This window comes from Scyliorhinus torazame, chromosome 11 (genome assembly GCF_047496885.1).
Source record: "Scyliorhinus torazame isolate Kashiwa2021f chromosome 11, sScyTor2.1, whole genome shotgun sequence".
NCBI lineage: Eukaryota > Metazoa > Chordata > Chondrichthyes > Carcharhiniformes > Scyliorhinidae > Scyliorhinus > Scyliorhinus torazame.
Genome location: NC_092717.1, coordinates 150,481,784 through 150,503,003, shown reverse-complemented (window position 1 = coordinate 150,503,003; position 21,220 = coordinate 150,481,784). Strand labels below are relative to the sequence as shown.

Below are 21,220 nucleotides of genomic sequence, written 5' to 3'. Positions count from 1 at the left end.
GAGATTGGAGAGGGCGTCCTGCAGGGGGACTAGCCTACAAGCTATGGTGACGGCGCCGTTCTCACCGAAGAAATACACCACAAGCCCGGTGGTGGTGGCTACTCTGAAAATTTGGGGGCAGTGGAGACGGCATAGGGGAAAGACGGGAGCCTCGGTGTGGTCCCCGATAAGAAATAACCATAGGTTTGCTCGGGGGAGAATGGATGGGGGATTTGGAACATGGCAAAGAGCAGGAGTAACACAATTGAGAGATCTGTTTGTAGATGGGACGTTTGCAAGTCTGGGAGCGCTGACCGAAAAATATGGGTTGCCCCAAGGGAATGCATTCCGGTATATGCAACTGAGGGCTTTTGCGAGGCAACAGGTGAGGGAATTCCCGCAGCTCCCGACGCAGGAGGTGCAGGACAGAGTGATCTCAAAGACATGGGTGGGGGACGGTAAGGTATCAGACATATATAGGGAAATGAGGGACGAGGGGGAGATTATGGTAGATGAGTTGAAAGGGAAATGGGAAGAAGAGCTGGGGGAGGAGATTGAGGAGGGGCTGTGGGCTGATGCCCTAAGTAGGGTAAACTCATCATCCTCGTGTGCCAGGCTATGCCTGATACAATTTAAGGTGTTACACAGGGCGCATATGACTGGAGCACGGCTCAGTAAATTTTTTGGAGTAGAGGATAGGTGTGCGAGATGCTCGAGAAGCCCAGCGAATCACACCCACATGTTCTGGTCATGTCCGGCACTACAGGGGTTTTGGGTGGGGGTGACAAAGGTGCTTTCGAAGGTGGTGGGGGTCCAGGTCGAACCAAGCTGGGGGTTGGCTATATTCGGGGTTGCAGAAGAGCCGGGAGTGCAGGAGGCGAAAGAGGCTGATGTTTTGGCCTTTGCATCCCTAGTAGCCCGGCGCAGGATACTGTTGATGTGGAAGGAAGCCGAGCCCCCGGGTGTGGAGACCTGGATAAATGACATGGCAGGGTTTATAAAGCTGGAACGGGTTAAGTTCGTCCTAAGGGGATCGGCTCAAGGGTTCACCAGGCGGTGGCAACCGTTCGTCGAATACCTCACAGAAAGATAGAGGGAATGGAAAAGAAGAAGACAGCAGCAGCAACCCGGGGGGGGGGGGAGGAACCAGAAGGACTCTCAGGGATGTTAGTGTATAAGTATAATATGTATAGGTTGTTGTTATAGGTAATTGTATACTGGACTGCCGAATTGTATTTTTGGAGAGTATTCGTTTGGGACAAGGCAGTTGCCATTTAGTTTTGTTTTTTAATTTTGATGCTGTTTATATATTATTTATTTCTTGTTTAAAAAACTGGCCATTGTCACTTATATTGTTATATTACTGTGTAAAAGATACACAATGTACTGTTATGGTTGGCCAAAAATTTTGAATAAAATATATTAATTAAAAAAAAGAGATTCAGAAAGGTGTTTAAACATACCCCCAGGTTCCAGAGGCCTTTATTTCCAGGAGCGGGAGAGAGAGAGGGAGCCGGAGTGTAGCGAGTGCACCTTGGGATTCAGGTAGGTGTTTAAACTTGCCCCCAGGCTCCAGCGGCCTTCATTTCTGGGAGCGGGAGAGAGCGAGGGAGCCGGAGTGCAGCGAGTGCACCTTGAGATTCAGATAGGTGTTTAAACTTGCCCCCAGGTTCCAGAGGCCTTTATTTCCGGGGGCGGGAGAGAAAGAGGGAGCCGGAGTGCAGCCTGGGATTCAGGTAGGTGTTTAAACTTGCCTCCAGGTTCCAGAGGCCTTCATTTCCGGGAGCGGGAGAGAGAGAGGGAGCCAGAGTGCAGCGAGTGCATCTTGGGATTCAGGTAGGTGTTTAAACGTGCCCCCAGGTTCCAGCGGACTTCAATTCCGGGAGCGGGAGAGAGGGAGGGAGCCGGAGTGCAGCGGGTGCAGCTTGGGATTCAGGTAGGTGTTTCAACGCCCCCAGGTTCCAGCGGCATTCATTTCTGGGAGCGGGAGAGAGAGAGGGAGCCGGAGTGCAGCTTGGGAATCAGGTAGGTGCTTAAGTGTTTGATTTTTACCTCTATTTAAGTTGGGTGGTTACTAAACCCGAGACACTACACTTGTAGTGTCTCCCACCCTTCCACCTCCTCTAACCAAGGGGGGTGAGTGAATATCAGGTAAGCTCTCTCTTTTCTTTTTCTTTTACCCGCAAGTATAGCTTTAGATTTTCGGCGGGAGCAGTGGCCAGGGTTCTGTCGGGTGGGTAAGTTTACCCTTTAAAAACTTACCTTGCAGGAGAAGCTGCCTTCAGATTTTCGGCGGGAGAAGTGGCCAGGGGTCTGTCGGGAAGGTAAGTAGCTGGGAGAAATTTAACTCTTTGTGGGTTAGTAAGTATTGTGATTGGTAAGTAAAATTCTTATTCCTTTCACTTATTCATCATTTGATATTAAATTTGTAATCAGTTACGGTAAAGTGTAAAAATGGCAGGAGATCCCAGACCCGTGTTATGCTCCTTGTGCTCAATGTGGGAGGTCAGGGACGCGGCCGATGCCCCTGACTCCTTCATGTGCGGGAAGTGTGTCCAGCTGCAGCTCCTGCATGACTGCTCTGGAGCTGCGGATGGACTCACTTTGGAGCATCCGCGATGCTGAGGAGGTCGTGGATAGCACGTTCAGTGAGTTGGTCACACCACAGATTAGGATTGGTGAGAGAGACAGGGAATGGGTGACCAAAAGGCAGAGAAAGAGCAGGAAGGCAGTGCAGGTGTCCCCTGCGGTCATCTCCCTCCAAAACAGGTATACCGTTTTGGATACTGTTGGGGGAGATGACTCACCAGGGGAAGGCAGTAGTAGCCAGGCTCATGGCACCGTGACTGGCTCTGCTGCACAGAAGGGCAGGAAAAAGACTGGCAGGTCTATAGTCATAGGGGATTCAATCGAAAGGGGAGTAAACAGGCGTTTCTGTCGAAAACGAGACTCCCGAATGGTATGTTGCCTCCCGGGTGCACGGGTCAGGGATGTCTCAGATCGGCTGCAGGACATACTGAAGGGGGAGGGTGAACACCCAGTTGTCGTGGTGCACATAGGCACCAACGATATAGGTAAAAAACGGGGTGAGGTTCTACAATCAGAATTTAGGGAGTTAGGAGATAAGTTAAAAAGTAGGACCTCAAAGGTAGTAATCTCAGGATTGCTACCAGTGCCACGAGACAGTCAGAGTAGAAATTCAAGAATAGTCAGAATGTATATGTGGCTTGAGAGATGGTGCAGGAGGGAGGGGCTCAGATTTTTGGGACATTCAAACCGGTTCTGGGGGAGATGGGACCATTACAAATCGGATGGTCTACACCTGGGTAGGACTGGATCCAATGTCCTAGGGGGTGCTTTTGCTAACACTGTTGGGGAGGTTTTAAACTAATGTGGCAGGGGGATGGGAACCAGATTAGGAAGTTAGAGGTCAGTAAAAAAGCAGCAACTAAAGCCAGTAAGGTACAAGATAATAAACTCAATGTGACTAAGGGGAAGAGTAGACAGGGAAGAGATGATGAACACAAAGGGACAGGTGGTCTGAGGTGCATTTGTTTTAATGCGAAAAGGGTAGCAGGTCAGGCATATGAATTTAGGGCTTGGATGAGTACCTGGGAATATGATGTTATTGGTATTACGGAGACTTGGTTGAAGGAAGGGCAAGACTGGCAACTAAATATCCCAGGGTATAGATGCTTCAGGAGGGATAGAGAGGGAGGTAAAAGGGGTGGAGGAGTTGCATTACTGGTCAGAGAGGATATCGCAGCTGTGATTAAGGAGGGCACGATGGAGGATTCCAGCACTGAGGCAATATGGGTCGAGCTAAGAAATAGGAAGGGTGCAGTAACATTGTTGGGACTTTACTACAGGCCTCCCAAAAGCGAGCGTGAAGTAGAGATACAAATATGTAGACAGATTATAGAAAAATGTAGAAGCAATAGGGTGGTCGTGATGGGAGATTTTAACTTCCCCAACATTGAATGGGACACATGTAGTGTTGGAGGAGTAGATGGAGCAACATTTGTAAGGAGCATCCAGGAGTGTTGTTTTTTTTTAAAAAAATATATTTTATTCAAGATTTTTGGCCAAACATAACAGTACGTAGTGTTTCTTTTACACAACAATAAAGCAATATAAATAACAGTGGCCAGTTTTAAACAAATAAATAAATAATATATAAACAAAAACATAAACAAAACTGAATGGCAACTGCCTTGTCCCAAATAAATACTCTCCAAAAATACAATCCAACATACAATTACCTATAACAACTACCTATACATATTATACATATACAATAACATCTCTGAGAGTCCGTTCGATTCCTCCCCCCCCCACCCCCCGGGTTGCTGCTGTTGTCTACTTCTTTTCCATTCCCTCTATCTTTCTGTGAGGTAATCGACGATCGTTTGCCACCGCCTGGTGAACCCCTGAGCCGAACCCCTTAACACAAACTTAATCCGTTCTAACTTTATAAACCCTGCCATGTTGTTTATCTAGGTCTCCACACACGGGGGTTTGGCTTCCTTCCACATTAACAATATCCTGCGCCGGGCTACTAGGGACGCAAAGGCCAAGACATCAGCCTCTTTCGCCTCCTGCACTCCCGGCTCTTCTGCAACCCCGAATATAGCCAACCCCCAGCTTGGTTCGACCCGGACCCCCACCACCTTCGAAAGCACCTTTGCCACCCCCACCCAGAACCCCTGTAGTGCCGGGCATGACCAGAACATGTGGGTGTGATTTGCTGGGCCTCTCGAGCTTCTCGCACACTTATCCTCTACCCCAAAAAATTTACTGAGCCATGCTCCAGTCATATGCGCCCTGTGTAACACCTTAAATTGTATCAGGCTTAGCCTGGCACACGAGGACGACGATTTTACCCTACGTAGGGAGTCAGCCCACAGCCTCCCCTCAATTTCCTCCCCCAGCTCTTCCTCCCATTTCCCTTTCAGCTCATCTACCATGATCTCCCCCTCGTCCCTCATTTCCCTATATATGTCCGACACCTTACCATCCCCCACCCATGTCTCTGAGATCACTCTATCCTGCACCTCCTGCGTCGGGAGCTGCGGGAATTCCCTCACCTGTTGCCTCGCGAAAGCCCTCAATTGCATGTACCGAAATGCATTCCCTTGGGGCAACCCATATTTTTCCGTCAGCGCTCCCAGACTCGCAAACGTCCCATCTACAAACAGATCTCTCAGTTGTACTACCCCAGCTCTTTGTCATGCTCCAAATCCCCCATCCATTCTCCCCGGAACGAACCTATGATTGTTTCTTATCGGGGACCGCACCGAAGCTCCCGTCCTTCCCCTATGCCGTCTCCACTGCCCCCAAATTTTCAATGTAGCCACCACCACCGGGCTTGTGGTGTATTTCTTTGGTGAGAACGGCAACGGCGCCGTCACCATTGCTTGTAGGCTAGTCCCCCTGCAGGGCGCCCTCTCCAATCTCTTCCACGCCGCTCCCTCCCCTTCTCCCATCCACATACACACCATTGAAAGATTGGCGGCCCAGTAGTACTCACTTAGGCTCGGTAGTGCCAGCCCCCCCCTGTCCCTACTACGCTGCAAGAATCCCCTCCTCACTCTCGGGGTCTTCACAGCCCACACAAAACTCATAATACTCTTCTCGATTCTTTTGAAAAAAGCCTTCGTGATCACCACCGGGAGGCACTGAAACACAAAAAGGAATCTCGGGAGGACCACCATTTTAACCGCCTGCACCCTACCTGCCAATGACAGGGACACCGTGTCCCATCTCTTAAAGTCCTCCTCCATCTGTTCCACCAACCGCGTTAAGTTAAGCCTGTGAAATGTACCCCAATTCTTGGCAATCTGGATCCCCAAGTACCGGAAGTCCCTTGTTACCTTCCTCAACAGTAAATCCTCTATCTCTCTGCTCTGCTCCCCTGGATGCACCACAAACAACTCACTTTTCCCCATGTTCAGTTTGTACCCTGAAAAATCCCCAAACTCCCCAAGTATCCGCATTATCTCTGAGATCCCCTCCGCCGGGTCCGCCCCATATAGCAACAAATCATCCGCATACAGAGATACCCGGTGTTCTTCTCCTCCCCTGAGTACTCCCCTCCACTTCCTGTAACCCCTCAATGCTATGGCCAGGGGTTCAATCGTCAGTGCAAACAATAACGGGGACAGAGGACATCCCTGCCTCGTCCCTCTATGGAGCCGAAAATAGTCAGACCCCCGTCCATTCGTGACCACGCTCGCCATCGGGGCCCTATACAGCAACTGTACCCACCTAATATACCCATCCCCAAAACCAATCTCCTCAGCACCTCCCACAAATAATCCCACTCCACTCTATCAAATGCTTTCTCGGCATCCATCGCCACCACTATCTCCGCTTTCCCCTCTGGTGGGGGCATCATCATTACCCCTAGCAGCCTCCGTATATTTGTATTCAGCTGTTTCCCCTTCACAAACCCAGTTTGGTCCTCATGAACCACCCCCGGGACACAATCCTCTATCCTCATTGCCATTACCTTGGCCAGAATCTTAGCGTCCACATTAAGGAGGGAAATGGGCCTGTTGACCCGCATTGCAGCGGGTCTTTTTCCTTCTTTAGGAGGAGCGATATCGTTGCCTCTGACATAGTCGGGGGCAACTGCCCCCTTTCCCTCGCCCCATTAAAGGTGTTCATCAGTAGCGGGGCCAGCAAGTCCATATATTTCCTATAGAATTCAACTGGGAATGCGTCTGGTCCCGGGGCCTTCCCCGCCTGCATACTCCCAATCCCTTTCACCACTTCCTCCGTCTCAATCTGTGCTCCCAGTCCCACCCTCTCCTGCTCCTCCACCTTGGGAAATTCCAGCTGATCCAGAAAGCACATCATTCTCTCCTTCCCATCCGGGGGCTGAGCTTCATATAATCTTTTGTAAAATGCCTTGAACACTCCATTCACTCTCTCCGCTCCCCGCTCCATCTCTCCCTCCTCATCTCTCACCCCCCCTATCTCCCTCGCTGCTCCCCTTTTCCTCAGTTGGTGGGCCAGCAACCTGCTCGCCTTCTCCCCATATTCGTACTGTACACCCTGTGCCTTCCTCCATTGTGCCTCTGCATTACCAGTAGTCAACAAGTCAAATTCTACATGTAGCCTTTGCCTTTCCCTGTACAGTCCCTCCTCCGGTGCCTCCGCATATTGTCTGTCCACCCTCAAAAGTTCTTTCAACAACCGCTCCCTTTCACTACCCTCCTGCTTTCCTTTATGTACCCTGATAGATATCAGCTCCCCTCTAACCACAGCCTTCAACGCCTCCCAGACCACTCCCACCTGAACCTCCCCATTGTCATTGAGTTCCAAGTACCTTTCAATACACCCCCTCACCCATAAACACACCCCCTCATCTGCCAATAATCCCATGTCCATTCTCCAGGGTGGGCGCTGTTCTTTTTCTTCCCCTATCTCCAGGTCCACCCAATGTGGAGCATGATCCGAAATGGCTATAGCCGTGTACTCCATCCCTGTCACCTCTGGGATCAGTGCCCTTCCCAGAACAAAAAAGTCTATCCGTGAATAAACTTTGTGGACATAGGAGAAAAACGAAAACTCCTTACTCCTAGGTCTACTAAATCTCCAGGGGTCTACTCCTCCCATCTGCTCCATAAAGTCCTTAAGCACCCTAGCTGCAGCCAGCCTCCTTCCGGTCCTGGACCTCGATCTGTCCAGCCTTGGGTCCAGCACCGTATTAAAATCTCCACCCATTATCAACTTCCCCACTTCTAGGTCCGGGATTCGTCCTAACATACGCCTCATAAAGTTGGCATCATCCCAGTTCGGGGCATACACGTTCACTAATACCACCGCCTCCCCTTGCAATTTACCACTCACCATCACGTATCTGCCCCCACTATTGTCTTTGCCTCAAACATTACCCGCTTCCCCACTAGTATGGCCACCCCCCTGTTTTTTGCGTCTAGCCCCGAATGAAACACTTGCCCCACCCATCCTTTGCGTAGTCTGACCTGGTCTATCAGCTTCAGATGCGTCTCCTGAAGCATAACCACAACTGCCTTAAGTTTCTTTAGGTGTGCGAGTACCCGTGCCCTCTTAATCGGCCCATTCAGCCCTCTAACATTCCACGCGATCAACCGGATTGGGGGGCTCTTTACCCCCCCCCCCCCGACGACTAGCCATCTCCTTTTCCAATCCAGCTCCTCACCCGGTTCCCACGTAGCTGTATCTCCCCCAAGCGGCGCCCCCCCGCCCCGACTACCCCCCCCATACCAGCTCCCCCTTCTCCCCAGCAGCAGCAACCCAGTTAAACCCCCCCCCCCCCCCCCCCGCTAGATCCCAAACTAGCGTAATTGCACCCCCCATGTTGCTCGCAGAAGTCAGCAAACTCTGGCCGACCTCGGCTTCCCCCCGTGACCTCGGCTCACACTGTGCAAGGCCCCCTCCTTCCTGCTTCCCTGTTCCCGCTGTGATTACCATAGCGCGAGAACAAAGCCCGCGCTTCCCTTTTGGCCCCGCCCCCAATCGCCGGCGCCCTCAGCTCCTCATCCTCCCTCCCCCACGACATGGGGAAGAGAGAAAAGTTACAGGGTCGCAGGATTAACAACTTGGGAAATCATCTCTTCCCCCTTTTCCCCCTCTTCACCCCACATATTCACCCTCCCACTTTGTCCCAAACGTTCCTTTTATGGCCCGTTCACTCCAGTTTCTCCTCGACAATAAATGTCCACGCCTCATCTGCCGTTTCGAAGTAGTGGTGTTTCCCTTGATGTGTGACCCACAGTCTTGCCGGTTGCAGCATTCCAAATTTAATCTTCCTTTTGTGCAGCACCGCCTTGGCCCGATTAAAGCTTGCCCTCCTTCTCGCCACCTCCGCACTCCAATCTTGATACACGCGGATCACCGCGTTCTCCCACCTACTGCTCCGAGTTTTCTTTGCCCATCTGAGGACCATCTCTCTGTCCTTATATCGGAGAAATCTCACCACTATGGCTCGAGGAATTTCTCCAGCCCTCGGTCTTCGCGCCATAACTCGATAGGCTCCCTCCACCTCCAGCGGACCCGTCGGGGCCTCCGATCCCATTAACGAGTGCAGCATCGTGCTCACATATGCCCCGACGTCCGCCCCTTCTACACGTTTGGGAAGACCAAGAATCCTTAAATTCTTCCTCCTCGCATTATTCTCCAGCACCTCCAGCCTTTCCACACACCTTTTGTGTTGTGCCTCGTGCATCTCCGTTTTCACCACCAGGCCCTGCATGTCGTCCTCATTCTCAGCAGCCTTTGCCTTCACGACCCAAAGCTTCTGTTCCTGGGTCTTTTGCTCCTCCTTTAGCCCCTCAATCGCTTGTAATATCGGGGCCAACAGCTCCTTCTTCATCTCCTTTTTGAGTTCTTCCACGCAACGCCGCAGGAACTCTTGTTGGTCTGGGCCCCATATTAAACTGCCTCCTTCCGACGCCATCTTGCTTTGTGCCTGCCTTCCTGGCCGCTGCTCTAGAGGATCCACCGCAATCCGGCCACCTTCCTCTATTTTTTCCATCCGTGTCCAGGGGGGATTCCCTTCTGGATTACAGCACAGTGTTTTTTGCCGTTAAAATTGCCGTTGGGGCTCCTATCAAGAGCCCAAAAGTCCGTTCCACCGGGAGCTGCCGAAACGTGCGACTTAGCTGGTCATCGCCGCACCCGGAAGTCCTCCAGGAGAGTTTTTTGGAGCAGTATGTAAATAGTCCAACTCGGGAAGGGGCCAAACTGGACCTGGTATTGGGGAATAATCCCGGCCAGGTGGTTGAAGTTTCAGTCGGTGATTACTTTGGGAATAGCGATCACAATTCCGTAAGTTTTAGAATACTCATGGACAAAGACGAGAATGGTCCGAAAGAAAGAGTGCTAAATTGGGGAAAGGCCAAGTATAACAAAATTCGGCAGGAGCTAGGGAATGTGGTATGGGAGCAGCTCTTTAAGGGTAAATTCATATTTGAAATGTGGGAGTCTTTTAAGGAAAGGTTGATTAGAGTGCAGGACAGACATGTCCCTGTGAAAATGAGGGATAGAAATGGCAAGATTAGGGAACCATGGATGACGGGTGGAATTGTGAGACTAGCTGAGATGAAAAAAGAAGCATACATAAGATCTAGGTGATTTAAATCTGATGAAGCTTTGGAGGAATATCGGGAAAGTAGGACAAATCTCAAACGTGCAATAAAGAGGGCTAAAAGGGGTCATGAAATATCTTTGGCTAACAGGGTTAAGGAAAATCCCAAAGCCTTTTATTCGTATATAAGGAGCAAGAGGGTAACGAGAGAAAGGATTGGCCCACTCAAAGACAAAAGAGGGAATTTATGCGTGGAGTCAGAGGAAATGGGTGAGATTCTTAATGAGTACTTTGCATCGGTATTCACCAAGGAGAGGGACATGATGGATGTTGAGGCTAAGGATGGATGTTTAAATACTCTAGGTCAAGTCGGCATAAGGAAGGGGGACGTTTTGGGTATTCTAAAAGGCATTAAGGTGGACCCAAGTCCGGATGGGATCTATCCCAGGTTACTGAGGGAAGCGAGGGACAAAATAGCTGGGGCCTTAACAGATATCTTTGCAGCATCCTTCAGCACGGGTGAGGTCCCAGAGGACTGGAGAATTGCTAATGTTGTCCCTTTGTTTAAGAATGGTAGCAGGGATAATCCGGGGAATTATAGGCCTGTGAGCTTGACATCAGTGGTTGGCAAACTGTTGGAGAAGATACTGAGGGATAGGATCTATTCACATTCGGAACAAAATAGACTTATCAGTGATAGGCAGCATGGTTTTGTGTAGGGAAGGTCTTACAAACCTAATAGAATTCTTTGAAGAAGTGACAACGTTAATTGATGAGGGAAGGGCTGTAGATGTCATGTACTTCAGTAAGGCGTTTGATAAAGTTTCCCATGGCAGGTTGATGGAAAAAGTGAAGTCGTATGAGGTTCAGGGTGTACTAGCTAGATGGATAAAGAACTGGCTGGGCAAGAGGAGACAGAGAGTAGTGGTGGAAGGGAGTGTCTCAAAACGAGAAAGGTGACTAGTGGTGTTCCACAGGGATCCGTGCTCGGACCACTGTTGTTTGTGATATACATAAATGGTCTGATTAGCAAGTTTGCAGATGATACTAAGATTGGTGGAGTTGCAAATAGCGAGGAGGACTGTCAGAGAATACAGCAAAATATAAATAGATTGGCGAGTTGGGCAGAGAAATGGCAGACGGAGTTCAATCCAGGCAGATGCGAGGTGATGCATTTTGGAAGATCTAATTCAAGAGCGGACTATACGGTCAATGGAAGAGTCCTGGGGAAAATTGATGTACAGAAAGATCTGGGAGTTCAGGTGCATTGTACCCTAAAGGTGGCAACACAGGTTGATAGAGTGGTCAAGAAGGCATATAGCATGCTTGCCTTCATCGGACGGGGTATTGAGTACAAGAGTCGGCAGGTCATGTTACAGTTGTATAAGACTTTGGTTAGGCCACATTTGGAATACTGCGTGCAGTTCTTGTCGCCACATTACCAGAAGGATGTGGATGCTTTAGAGAGGGTGCAGAGGAGGTTCACCAGGATGTTGCCTGGTATGGAGGGTGTTAGCTATGAAGAAATGTTGAGTAGATTAGGATTGTTTTCGTTGGAAAGACGGAGGTTGAGGGGGAACCTGATTGAGTTCTACAAAATTCTGAGAGATATGGACTGGGTGGATAGCAACAAGCTTTTTCCAAGATTGGGGGTGTCAATTACAAGGGGTCACGATTTCAAGGTGAGAGGGGGAAAGCTTAAGGGAGATGTGCGTGGAAAGTTTTTTACGCAGAGGGTGGTGGGTGCCTGGAACGCTTTGCCAGCAGAGGTGGTAGAGGTGGGCACAATAGCATCATTTAAGATGCATCTAGACAGATATATGAACGGGCGGGGAACAGAGGGAAGTAGATCCTTGGAAAATAGGTGACAGGTTTAGATAAAGGATCTGGATCGGCGCAGGCTGGGAGGGCCGAAGGGCCTGTTCCTGTGCTGTAATTTTATTTGTTCTTTTCTAATATTTAACATTCCCTTTTGCTGCTCATGTGTGCTACTAGATCTCACTTACCAGCTTTGATGGGTGCTACCTGAGAAATAAACTATATATTTTTTCTGTGAAATGAAAAGCAGATTCCTGATTTGCTGAAATTGCGGATGCTAAATCGAATGTCACCTTGATAGTACAAGGATAAATCTGAGGAGACTTAGAATCTTATAGCATAGAAAGAGGCCATTCAGTTCATTTTGCTTGTGCTGGCTCTTTGAAACAGCTGTCATGCTTACGGCCACGACATCGCTTTTTTCCCCATAACTCTATATAACTTTCACATCCTCAACCGTCTGCCCAACTCACTTATAAAGTTATGTATGGAAACAGCTTCCACCTTTTCAGGTGAATTCCAGATTCTGTCAACTCTGAGTAAACATAATTCTCTTCATCTTCCCTCCAGGTCTTCTTCCAATTATTTTAAATTTATGACTTTTGGTTATTCACCCGCTTGCCAGAGAGAATCAGGTTTCTCTATCTATTCTATTGGCACCACCCAGCATCCTGAAATTTCTACTAAGTCTGTGCATGGACTACCGTCCTAACTTTTCAAACCTCTCCTCACAATTAAAATTCCTCATTCCTTGTAACATTGTGATAAAACTTCTCTGCACCCTTTCAAAGGCTTTTATATATTTCTTGATCCCTGGATTTAGATTACTGGATTTAGATTACTAGATTAGACGGGCTGGTTTAGCACAGGGCTAAATGGCTGGCCTTTAAAGCAGACCAAGGCAGGCCAGCAGCACGGTTCAATTCCCGTTCCAGCCTCCCCGAACAGGCGCCGGAATGTGGCGACTAGGAGCTTTTCACAGTAACTTCATTTGAAGCCTACTTGTGACAATAAGCGATTTTCATTTTCATTTCATTTTAATTTCACTTCCTTTTTACTGAGGAAGCCATGTGTAAGGGCCGAGGCCCATTAAGGTCAATTTATGAGGAACATGGTGAACACATTTAATCAAAGAAAGTTGGGAGCTCTGCCCTCTGCCCCCGACTGTCTCCCATTTTATGGTGGTGGTAATAGAGACACCAGGTGCCTCTTGTTCCCTCCCCTCCCCAACCCTTGGGCCTAATGAGTCCCTTAAGTAGCCAATTAATGGCCACTTAAGTGCCTCATTCCTCTTCCACTGCTGTTATCCTTAGCAGGGTGAGACCCACACCAAGCGGATAGCCTGGCAGCTTTTACTGGATTGACTGGGGCTCTTTTGGGGGTTCCATGTGTTCCCTCCAAGGTCATATATTTCCCTTTAACCTCCCCCACTGGTCTCAGGCTCAAGGTCCACAACCCTGCCAGACCTGCCAGCCAATAACCCAAACTTGCCTGAAGTCAGTCTTCTATAACTTCCTCTTCTTTGGGAACTGCCTTTAGTCCCAGCAGCAGCTACTGCTTGTACCAGGCACAGCTGGAACGACACAGTGCTGGCTAATGGGATTGGTTTGCAGCTCTCAAAGGTGGGTACTCCTCCCTTGATGGGCATCAAAGTCATGCCCTGAGATAATTGACATCCCACCAAGCGTAAAATGGTTGCAGGACAGCCTGTTTTCTCGTGGTGGGCTCCAGACTGACGTCTTAGTTAAGGGAGGGGCAAGGAACAGGCCACCACGTAAAATACAGCCCAGGATTTAGGTTGACAGCTTGTTTCGGTGCCCTGGGGCTGAAGATCCCAGACATTCCCAGAAAGTCAAGTGCAACTCTGTAAGTGAGTGACTCTCGATAATTTTCACAAACCTCGTGTACTGACCCGACAGCAGTGCTGATAGGTGACTGATAATAGGTGTGCTAATGGTCCCTGTTGGTAGAAAGCTGTTCTAAAGAATGACTCATAGATGAAGAAAAGTAGAGAGAAATGCAGAAAAATTACCTGTAATTGGAGGTTTCCCATGGTGTTGCACGGTTAGAGCCAGAGGTTTTGCGATGTTTCCACTCCTGGATAGGTCCTGGCATCCTGGGTAATTGGCAGTAGATGATGCTGGACCAAGACTAAATGTTGATTCTGCAAAGAATAAATATTTTAAACTACTTCTACTCTGCACTGTGGCAACGAGATCAGCAAAGATGAGTACTTGGAATATGTAGAACAGGTGCTCAACTCAATAGGGCAGCATTTGTATCCCCAATTAATAGTGATCCAATAATCAATCAGCACATTCTTCACATGCAGTATAAATTGTTGTTTTCCCCTTGATGAGTGTACCTTTCTTCAGAATCATATTCAAATTATTTGCAGTCACAAGTAATGAAATGATGCACATATCTGGGAAGTTCCTTTTTCTATTCTTTGAGGGGATGTGGATGTCACTGGCTGGGCAGGCATTTATTGCCCATCCTTAATTGCCCTTGAACTCAGTGGCTTGCTGGACTTTTTCAGAGAGTCACCCACATTGCTGGAGATCCAAATGGCACATTTCCTTCCCTAAAGGACATTAGTGAACCAAATGGGTTTTTATGACATTCAACAATGGTTCCATGGTCATCGTCACAACTTTTAATTCCAGATCTTTTTTAGTGAATTCAACTTGCACTATCTGTCATGGTTGGTCCCCAGAGCACTACCCTGCATATAAGGATTACTAGTCCAGTGACGATGTCACTGCACCACCGCCTCCCCTAGCAGATACTATTTCCTCCAAGTTGCACATATCCAATTCTAGCACAATAACAGAGGGAACATTTAAATAAATACACTGATGTTCATTCTGTGAATGTGTTTTTGACACAACACATACAATTCCATTTTATATCACCACTAATAGCATAGCACATTACAATATAATTTTACACATATGTGCACATTTCCCTCTTTCTCTCTCCATCTGTCCCTCATGCTAAATTACCATTTCTCTTCACCTCTCCATAATGGTAAGCACTAAATATGGAATACCAAAAAGCTTGCATCAAGGATCACAATAAAGTAGCCAGTTGCAACACTCTGTTAAATGACTCCTACACTGGTTAAAAGTGGTTCCCACTGTGGATCTGAGCCATATCAACCTGGAAAAAGCCCGGCTCCCATTCTTTCTTGGTCACTGTTGACTTAGCTGATTTTGACCAAAGCAGCAATTTAGACACTATAGCTTGCCTGAGCTTCTCGAAGATAAACTTGTTCATGAAGAATGGCCACTTAATTAAGGTCCCATGGGGGAACCAGTCAAGGCGTAACCCATATAAGACAGGGCCATGGGTGGAGAGAACTGGAGGAACATACTCGATCCTCAGGTAGTGGAACCCCACAGTAGGAAGATGCAAGCTTCGACTGGTGAATTACGCTAGGCTTCAATCTTAGCCACATTACTATAAGGAAATGTTGAGTGGAGGCCAAATTCTCTGCAGGGGCATAGGGAAAAGTAGAAAAATAGTTCACTAGGGTTCTTCTGACAAAACGCTTAGTGGTCAATTTGAAAACAGTGTGGCAGAGATCTAGCTGCAGTTAATTTGCTTGCCTCAAGCATGCTGGATGAAACCGAATAAAAGATGGAACATTGGGTCAACTTACTGAATCCACGCTCACATCAGGGTGCCACTCTGGTGCACCAATTCTTCAGTATTTCCCACATGTGAATTAGAACTATGGGGATGGTGAATTTACCCACAATAAGAGGGAGACTTACTCACTTTAACAAAGTGTACAGGTTTCAATAATTTTGAAAGGAATTATTTTTCATATGGAAAAATGTTCTTGATTGCTCTTTAACTGTGAAACAGATTACTGTTCTCGTTTGCATATGTCACAAAATAATACTGATAAATCCAAAGTGCAACGGTAAAGGGCACCAGAGAACTAGTTAGTGAAGTGCTTGACTGCATTAATCATTTTAAATGCTTCACATTGCATACCAGATTTTGGATCCACGTACTCAGCAACAACAAAAACCTACCTGTCTGAGAGCTGGCAACTGTAGTACTGTAACCACTAGATGACACTGTGTCGATGTTTGGAGATGGCGCAGCAGCTCCCACGACTGCAACAACCGGCTTGGCAGAGGGTTGTACAGACGAATAACTACTCGGTGACTGACGAGTCCGGCATTCTAAGAACGTTTCAAAGGAAGTGAATTTTTTTTTGAAGTCAGGGTCAGGCTGATTGCTTTTCACTACCACACATATGCTATGTTTTAAAATTATATCAAGGCCGCACAGTAAACACAGTCACGAAGTTACATCGACGTGGAGTCCGTTTCCATATCCACACTGACGGCACCTAGCTTGAAATCTCGCGAATGCTTCTCTCAATCTCGCTATGGCCTCTCTACTATCTTCGTATAACAATCAAAATAAATTATAGTGAATCTCAAATTATAACCACAGGAACTGTTATAATACTGGGTTTAGTAATATGTATCGTTACAAGTTGCTGTATATCCAGAAGGTCTGATCCTGAAGAAACCACGAGTCTTCAACTTAAAGCAAACTAATTTATTAAGTAGATTAATTATAATTGAGTTTGACACTCTACAGAACTATCACTAGTAATCAAGTAATTAAATATTAATGTATTAACGGATTCAAAACTATACGTGCTAACTATGCTGTGATCTATCTATCGTACACTACTGCTGTATAGTCACTCCTAGGTTGAAAGAGACCAAGATCCTCTGGGTGCTGATACTTATAGTGGTGCCCTCTAGTGGTAGTGTTACAGTTAGATGCTATAATTAACCCTTTAGTTATCTACACATATACATATCATTACAGTAACCACAAGCAATCTCAGTTCAGCAGTGTCCCTGTCACTAAATACTTCCATCTTAATGAATCAGTTCTGGAAAACTGTGCCTTTTCAATGGTGATGCCTATCCCCATTGCTGTAGAAAAGGACAGAAGTCACAGAATTTAGGGTGGGCAGCTTCAATCCATTCTAACTCAGTTGTTTGCATGCAGCTGCTCCTAGATGAGTGGCTGCTTCTTTAGCACAGCCTGAACATGAACAGGAATTAAGCCGGGTGCTTTTATAATGGAACCTTGGTGTAAATCAGCCACATCAGGAACTTCTGATCCTGTAAAGGAATTTGATTTTCCCCAACCCGAGATTTTCAGGGCCATTGCTCACTCAAGACTCATTTCATCTGGATCTTTATGGCCATCCAAGAAAATACATTGTTATTCATGTTTCTGGGCCGGACTCAAATGCTCACTCCACTGTTAAAAAGTATGATGTACTGACAAGCTGTGCCATTTCAAATTCAAGACCCAACTACTGGAATGAGAGCCAGATCAATCAAAGTGCCTTAATTCATGCCAAACAGCCATCCCCCTCACATACCATTATCACTGTGGTATCACACAAAACAAACACAATTTAGGGTTGAGAGTATACTTCCAACACATTGTCACTATGGAAACAAATGGCAGGCAATCACACACACCTCCCAGATAAAATAACAAAAGGAAAGTCATGAGGACTCAATATCAAACATGAAATCCTCCCACTTGAACTTCAGCTCTGCGTTCCCCCAAGGCAATGATTTAGACAAATGAAAATCTACCCTTTTCATTCTGGCAAACAGTCTCGGAACAAATTGCTGTTTCAACTTTATACTTGTAAACGATGTAAGCGATGAAAACATTTGTAAGATCTATTCTCGTAATGTTTCAGGCTAGAGTTCAAGATTGTAAGCAAGATCACAAACCCATTATTTATACACACTACCACATATAACAGAGGAAATCTCTAAACTGCTTACAATCTATTGTCTTTTTCTTTGTTGCAGATTGTTATTGGTTAAATAATCCAGTTAGTAAAAATAAATACTTTTTTCCATTCTATTTTTACTGAAGAGCTGAGATGAATGGAGGATCACACGTAAAAACTCAAAACAATTAGTAAGAGACACTAAGAAACATTTGGGAATATAATCTGAAATTCACTGCTCAACATAGAGAGAGTGTCAACATCACGGGAGTTCTGTACTGATTTTAATTACCTTTCCAGCAAATCAGTGGTCCTTTGGAAAAAACACCTTGAGAATTTTTGACCAGGTAATATTTTAAGTGCTTCTGCTTCTTTGGCTGGGTTGTCAGCTTCAAGTTGATGTGATTGGAAAACTCTGTGAAATACCTAAATCCTTTTTCCCCACAGCCTATGCAGTTCCCCGAGAAACCTGCCATCATAACAACAGAAGCAAGAGCAGATGGTGAGAATGGACAGGACTAAGCTTCACAGAGAGAAATGTTTGATTTGGACAGTCTCAGTATCTCAATGGTTCAGCTGCACAGCCATATGCCAATCTCACAAAACAGGAACCAGAATAAGGTCCAGGATTTAGTTCCAGTGATGGGCTCCCCCTCGCTCCCCTGCCCCTGCCTCCCCCCCTCTCCGACTGGTTGGAAAACCGGTGGGAGCCCTGCGTTGCTTCTGTGGGAGAAGCTCAATGTTCACTGGCCCAATGAGGCCTTCCACACAGTCAATAAGGAAGAAATCCTGCTGAAGAGCTGTTGGCCAATCAGTGATTGACAGTGCCACCGGGAGCAGTAGCTGCTTCTAGTAATGATCTGAATCCAAGCCTAAGGATCTCCACTAGATTTCTGGACATGGGTGAGTGGGGCAGGAAGGGGTCGCAAGGGTGGCTTTCAGTGGCCCTCCTCTTTCTCAATGCCAGACCCCCTCGCCGAGGTCACAGCCAAATCTGATAGAGGTTGCTGGGTGGCTTCAATGGGCCAACTCCGGCGGGCTCAATTAAATTGCACCCAGAGTTTCAATTGAGAATTATGCTCACTTTCCAGTGTAACTTCAATCTGCCTGGACAGAATTGAATGTCCTCCCCCATGATGGGTTTGGTGATGGTGGGACATAGAATTTAATAGGATCAAAATTAAATGGCTAACCAGTTTTATTTATGTGCAAATTTCAATCTAATCACTCTTTTAACAACATCATCAAGGTTACTTATTGCTGATCAACCTTCCTGACACTGAAGGTTAATAATAGAGTCTCATTCCTTCACACATTACTTGTTGGAGAATTGAAAAAAGTACTTTTAAAACTTTTCTTTTGGTTTATCTTTTACTCTCTTAATCCAATCTTTCTTTTCCTCTCCTTGTTTCTTTTTCTGTGGTTGATTTAAGCACAAAATATCTTGACGATTAAACAAGGGGAAACCTAACTAACAGCAGGTGCTGCTTGCTTAACGGTTTTCTCACATTCTGTGCTGAACAAATGGTAAGAATAAATCATGAAATATATATTCTGGCATTTGCACCATAGTAACATTGATTTTTGGTGCGTAGGGATACTATGAAGGTCGAGTATTAAGTTAAAATTGAATGGGACACAGTGGCCGGAACTTTCTGGCTGCTCACGCCGGCGGGGTATTCCGGTCCCGCCACCGGCGTACCCCTACCACGCAATTCATGGCTGTGAGGGGTGCATTCAACGGGAAACCCCGTTGATAATGGTGGAATCAGAAGGTCCCGCCGTCGACGAACGGTGAGTCAATGGAGAAAACCCACGCAGACACGGGGAGAATGTGCAAACTCCACAAGGTCGAAATCGAACCAGGGTCCCTGGGGCTGTGAGGCAGCAGTGTAATCATTGTGCTACCCTTGCTACTTACTCACTACTGACTAACATGGAGGCACTCTAATAGTTTCACAGCAGCTTAAGGGAGGACATATTGATTCCTATTAATTAACATTCATAGAGAGCTATCAGCATGGAGAGAAAAAGTATCAGCAAGATTATCATCAGAAGACCAAAACATCCATTGACATGCCCCTTTTGAACATAAGGGGTGGTGGAACAAGCCTCCACATCGGAAATTATTTTTAATTTTTTGTTTCTAAATTTAGAGTACCCAATTCATTTTTTCCAATTAAGGGGCAATTTAGCACGGCCAATCCATTTAGCCTGCACATCTTTGGGTTGTGAGGGTGAAACCAACGCAAACATGGGGAGAATGTGCAAACTCCACACGGACAGTGACCCAGAGCCGGGATTGAACCTGGGACCTCGGCGCCATGAGGCAGCAGTGCTAACCACTGCGCTACCCGTGCTGCTCCCTCCCCATCGGAAATTAAAGGGTTATTTTAAGCAGGGCCGATTCCCAATGAAACAAGGTATTGTCCAAGTTTTTTAATCTGAATACTGTCCGACTGTGGCATCATCCTTTTAGTGGATATTTACACAAATGTAGTACGTTCAGAAAGGGAACTTACATTTTAACTGAAAACTGTGTTGACACACTCCCAATAACGTACTGTCAGAAATAAGAGACTCCTCACCTAAAAGTGCATTCTTTCCATTGTCATCTGGCAGAAATCGTTTATCTACTGCACAGATCAGAATGTGCTCAGGGAGATTTGGAGACTTGGCTCCTACCAGCACAAAGCCTGGTGGAATGTCAATTTGTTCTGAAGAGAGCGATACCAGACGCAGGTCTTTGCCAGCTTGGCAGAAACCTAAATTAAAGCAAAATCATAATTATTAATTTGCAAAATGTGGCTGACTTGAACAATGTTTCAAAATAACATCAACAAAATAAAATTAAATAAAGGCTCGCTTACAAGTGAAGATAAGACTTTGCTTAACAACAGCTTTGGAATGTTATGGTTATTATATTTATATATTTGAGTAATAGACATGAAAAACTCTTTCTATTGTTGCAGAAACATTGTGGCATAAATTTATCTTCGATGGTAGCACAAAATGGGCATTGGTAAATCTACCGCCTCTCTCGCACTCCACTCAATTCTTCTTTCCATTGGTTTCAGGGAAAATTAAAATTAGGCAGAATGTAGAAATATTAATGAACTCAATCTTGATGTGCATGGGGTCAATTTCAAAGATGGCACAAAACTTGGAAGTATTGTAAACTGTGAACAGGATAATGTAGAACTTCATAAGGACATAGATAAGTTGATGGAGTGGGCAAATAAAGTTCAATGCGAATAGGTGTGAGGTGATGCAATTTGGAATTAGAATTGGAATAGTTTGTCACGTGTACAGAGGTACAGTGAAAAGTATTTTTCTGCATTCAGCTCAAACAGATCATTTAAAAGAAAAGAAAATACGTAATAGGGCAACACAAGGTACACAATGACATAGACACAGGCATTGGGTGAAGCATACAGGGGTGTAGTGTGTAGTATCAATCAGATCAGTCCATGAGAGGATCGTTTAGGAGTCTGGTAACAGCGGGGAAGAAGTTATTTTTGATCTGTTCATGTGAGTTGTCACTTTTG

The 21,220-nt window shown here is 46.5% G+C and overlaps 1 protein-coding gene across 4 annotated transcripts in view; it reads right to left on the bottom strand.

Moving 5' to 3' along the window:
• Nucleotides 1-21,220, bottom strand: part of greb1l (GREB1 like retinoic acid receptor coactivator) — a 417,126-nt gene that overhangs the window by 154,185 nt on the left and 241,721 nt on the right. For all 4 annotated transcript variants that reach the window (XM_072467885.1, XM_072467884.1, XM_072467887.1 and 1 more), the window contains 4 exons: nt 20,261-20,437; nt 17,965-18,141; nt 15,919-16,071; nt 13,905-14,036 (listed from right to left, as the gene is read on the bottom strand). In XM_072467885.1, coding sequence (XP_072323986.1) covers nt 13,905-14,036; nt 15,919-16,071; nt 17,965-18,141; nt 20,261-20,437 — 639 coding nt within the window. The remainder of the gene's footprint in view (nt 1-13,904; nt 14,037-15,918; nt 16,072-17,964; nt 18,142-20,260; nt 20,438-21,220) is intronic.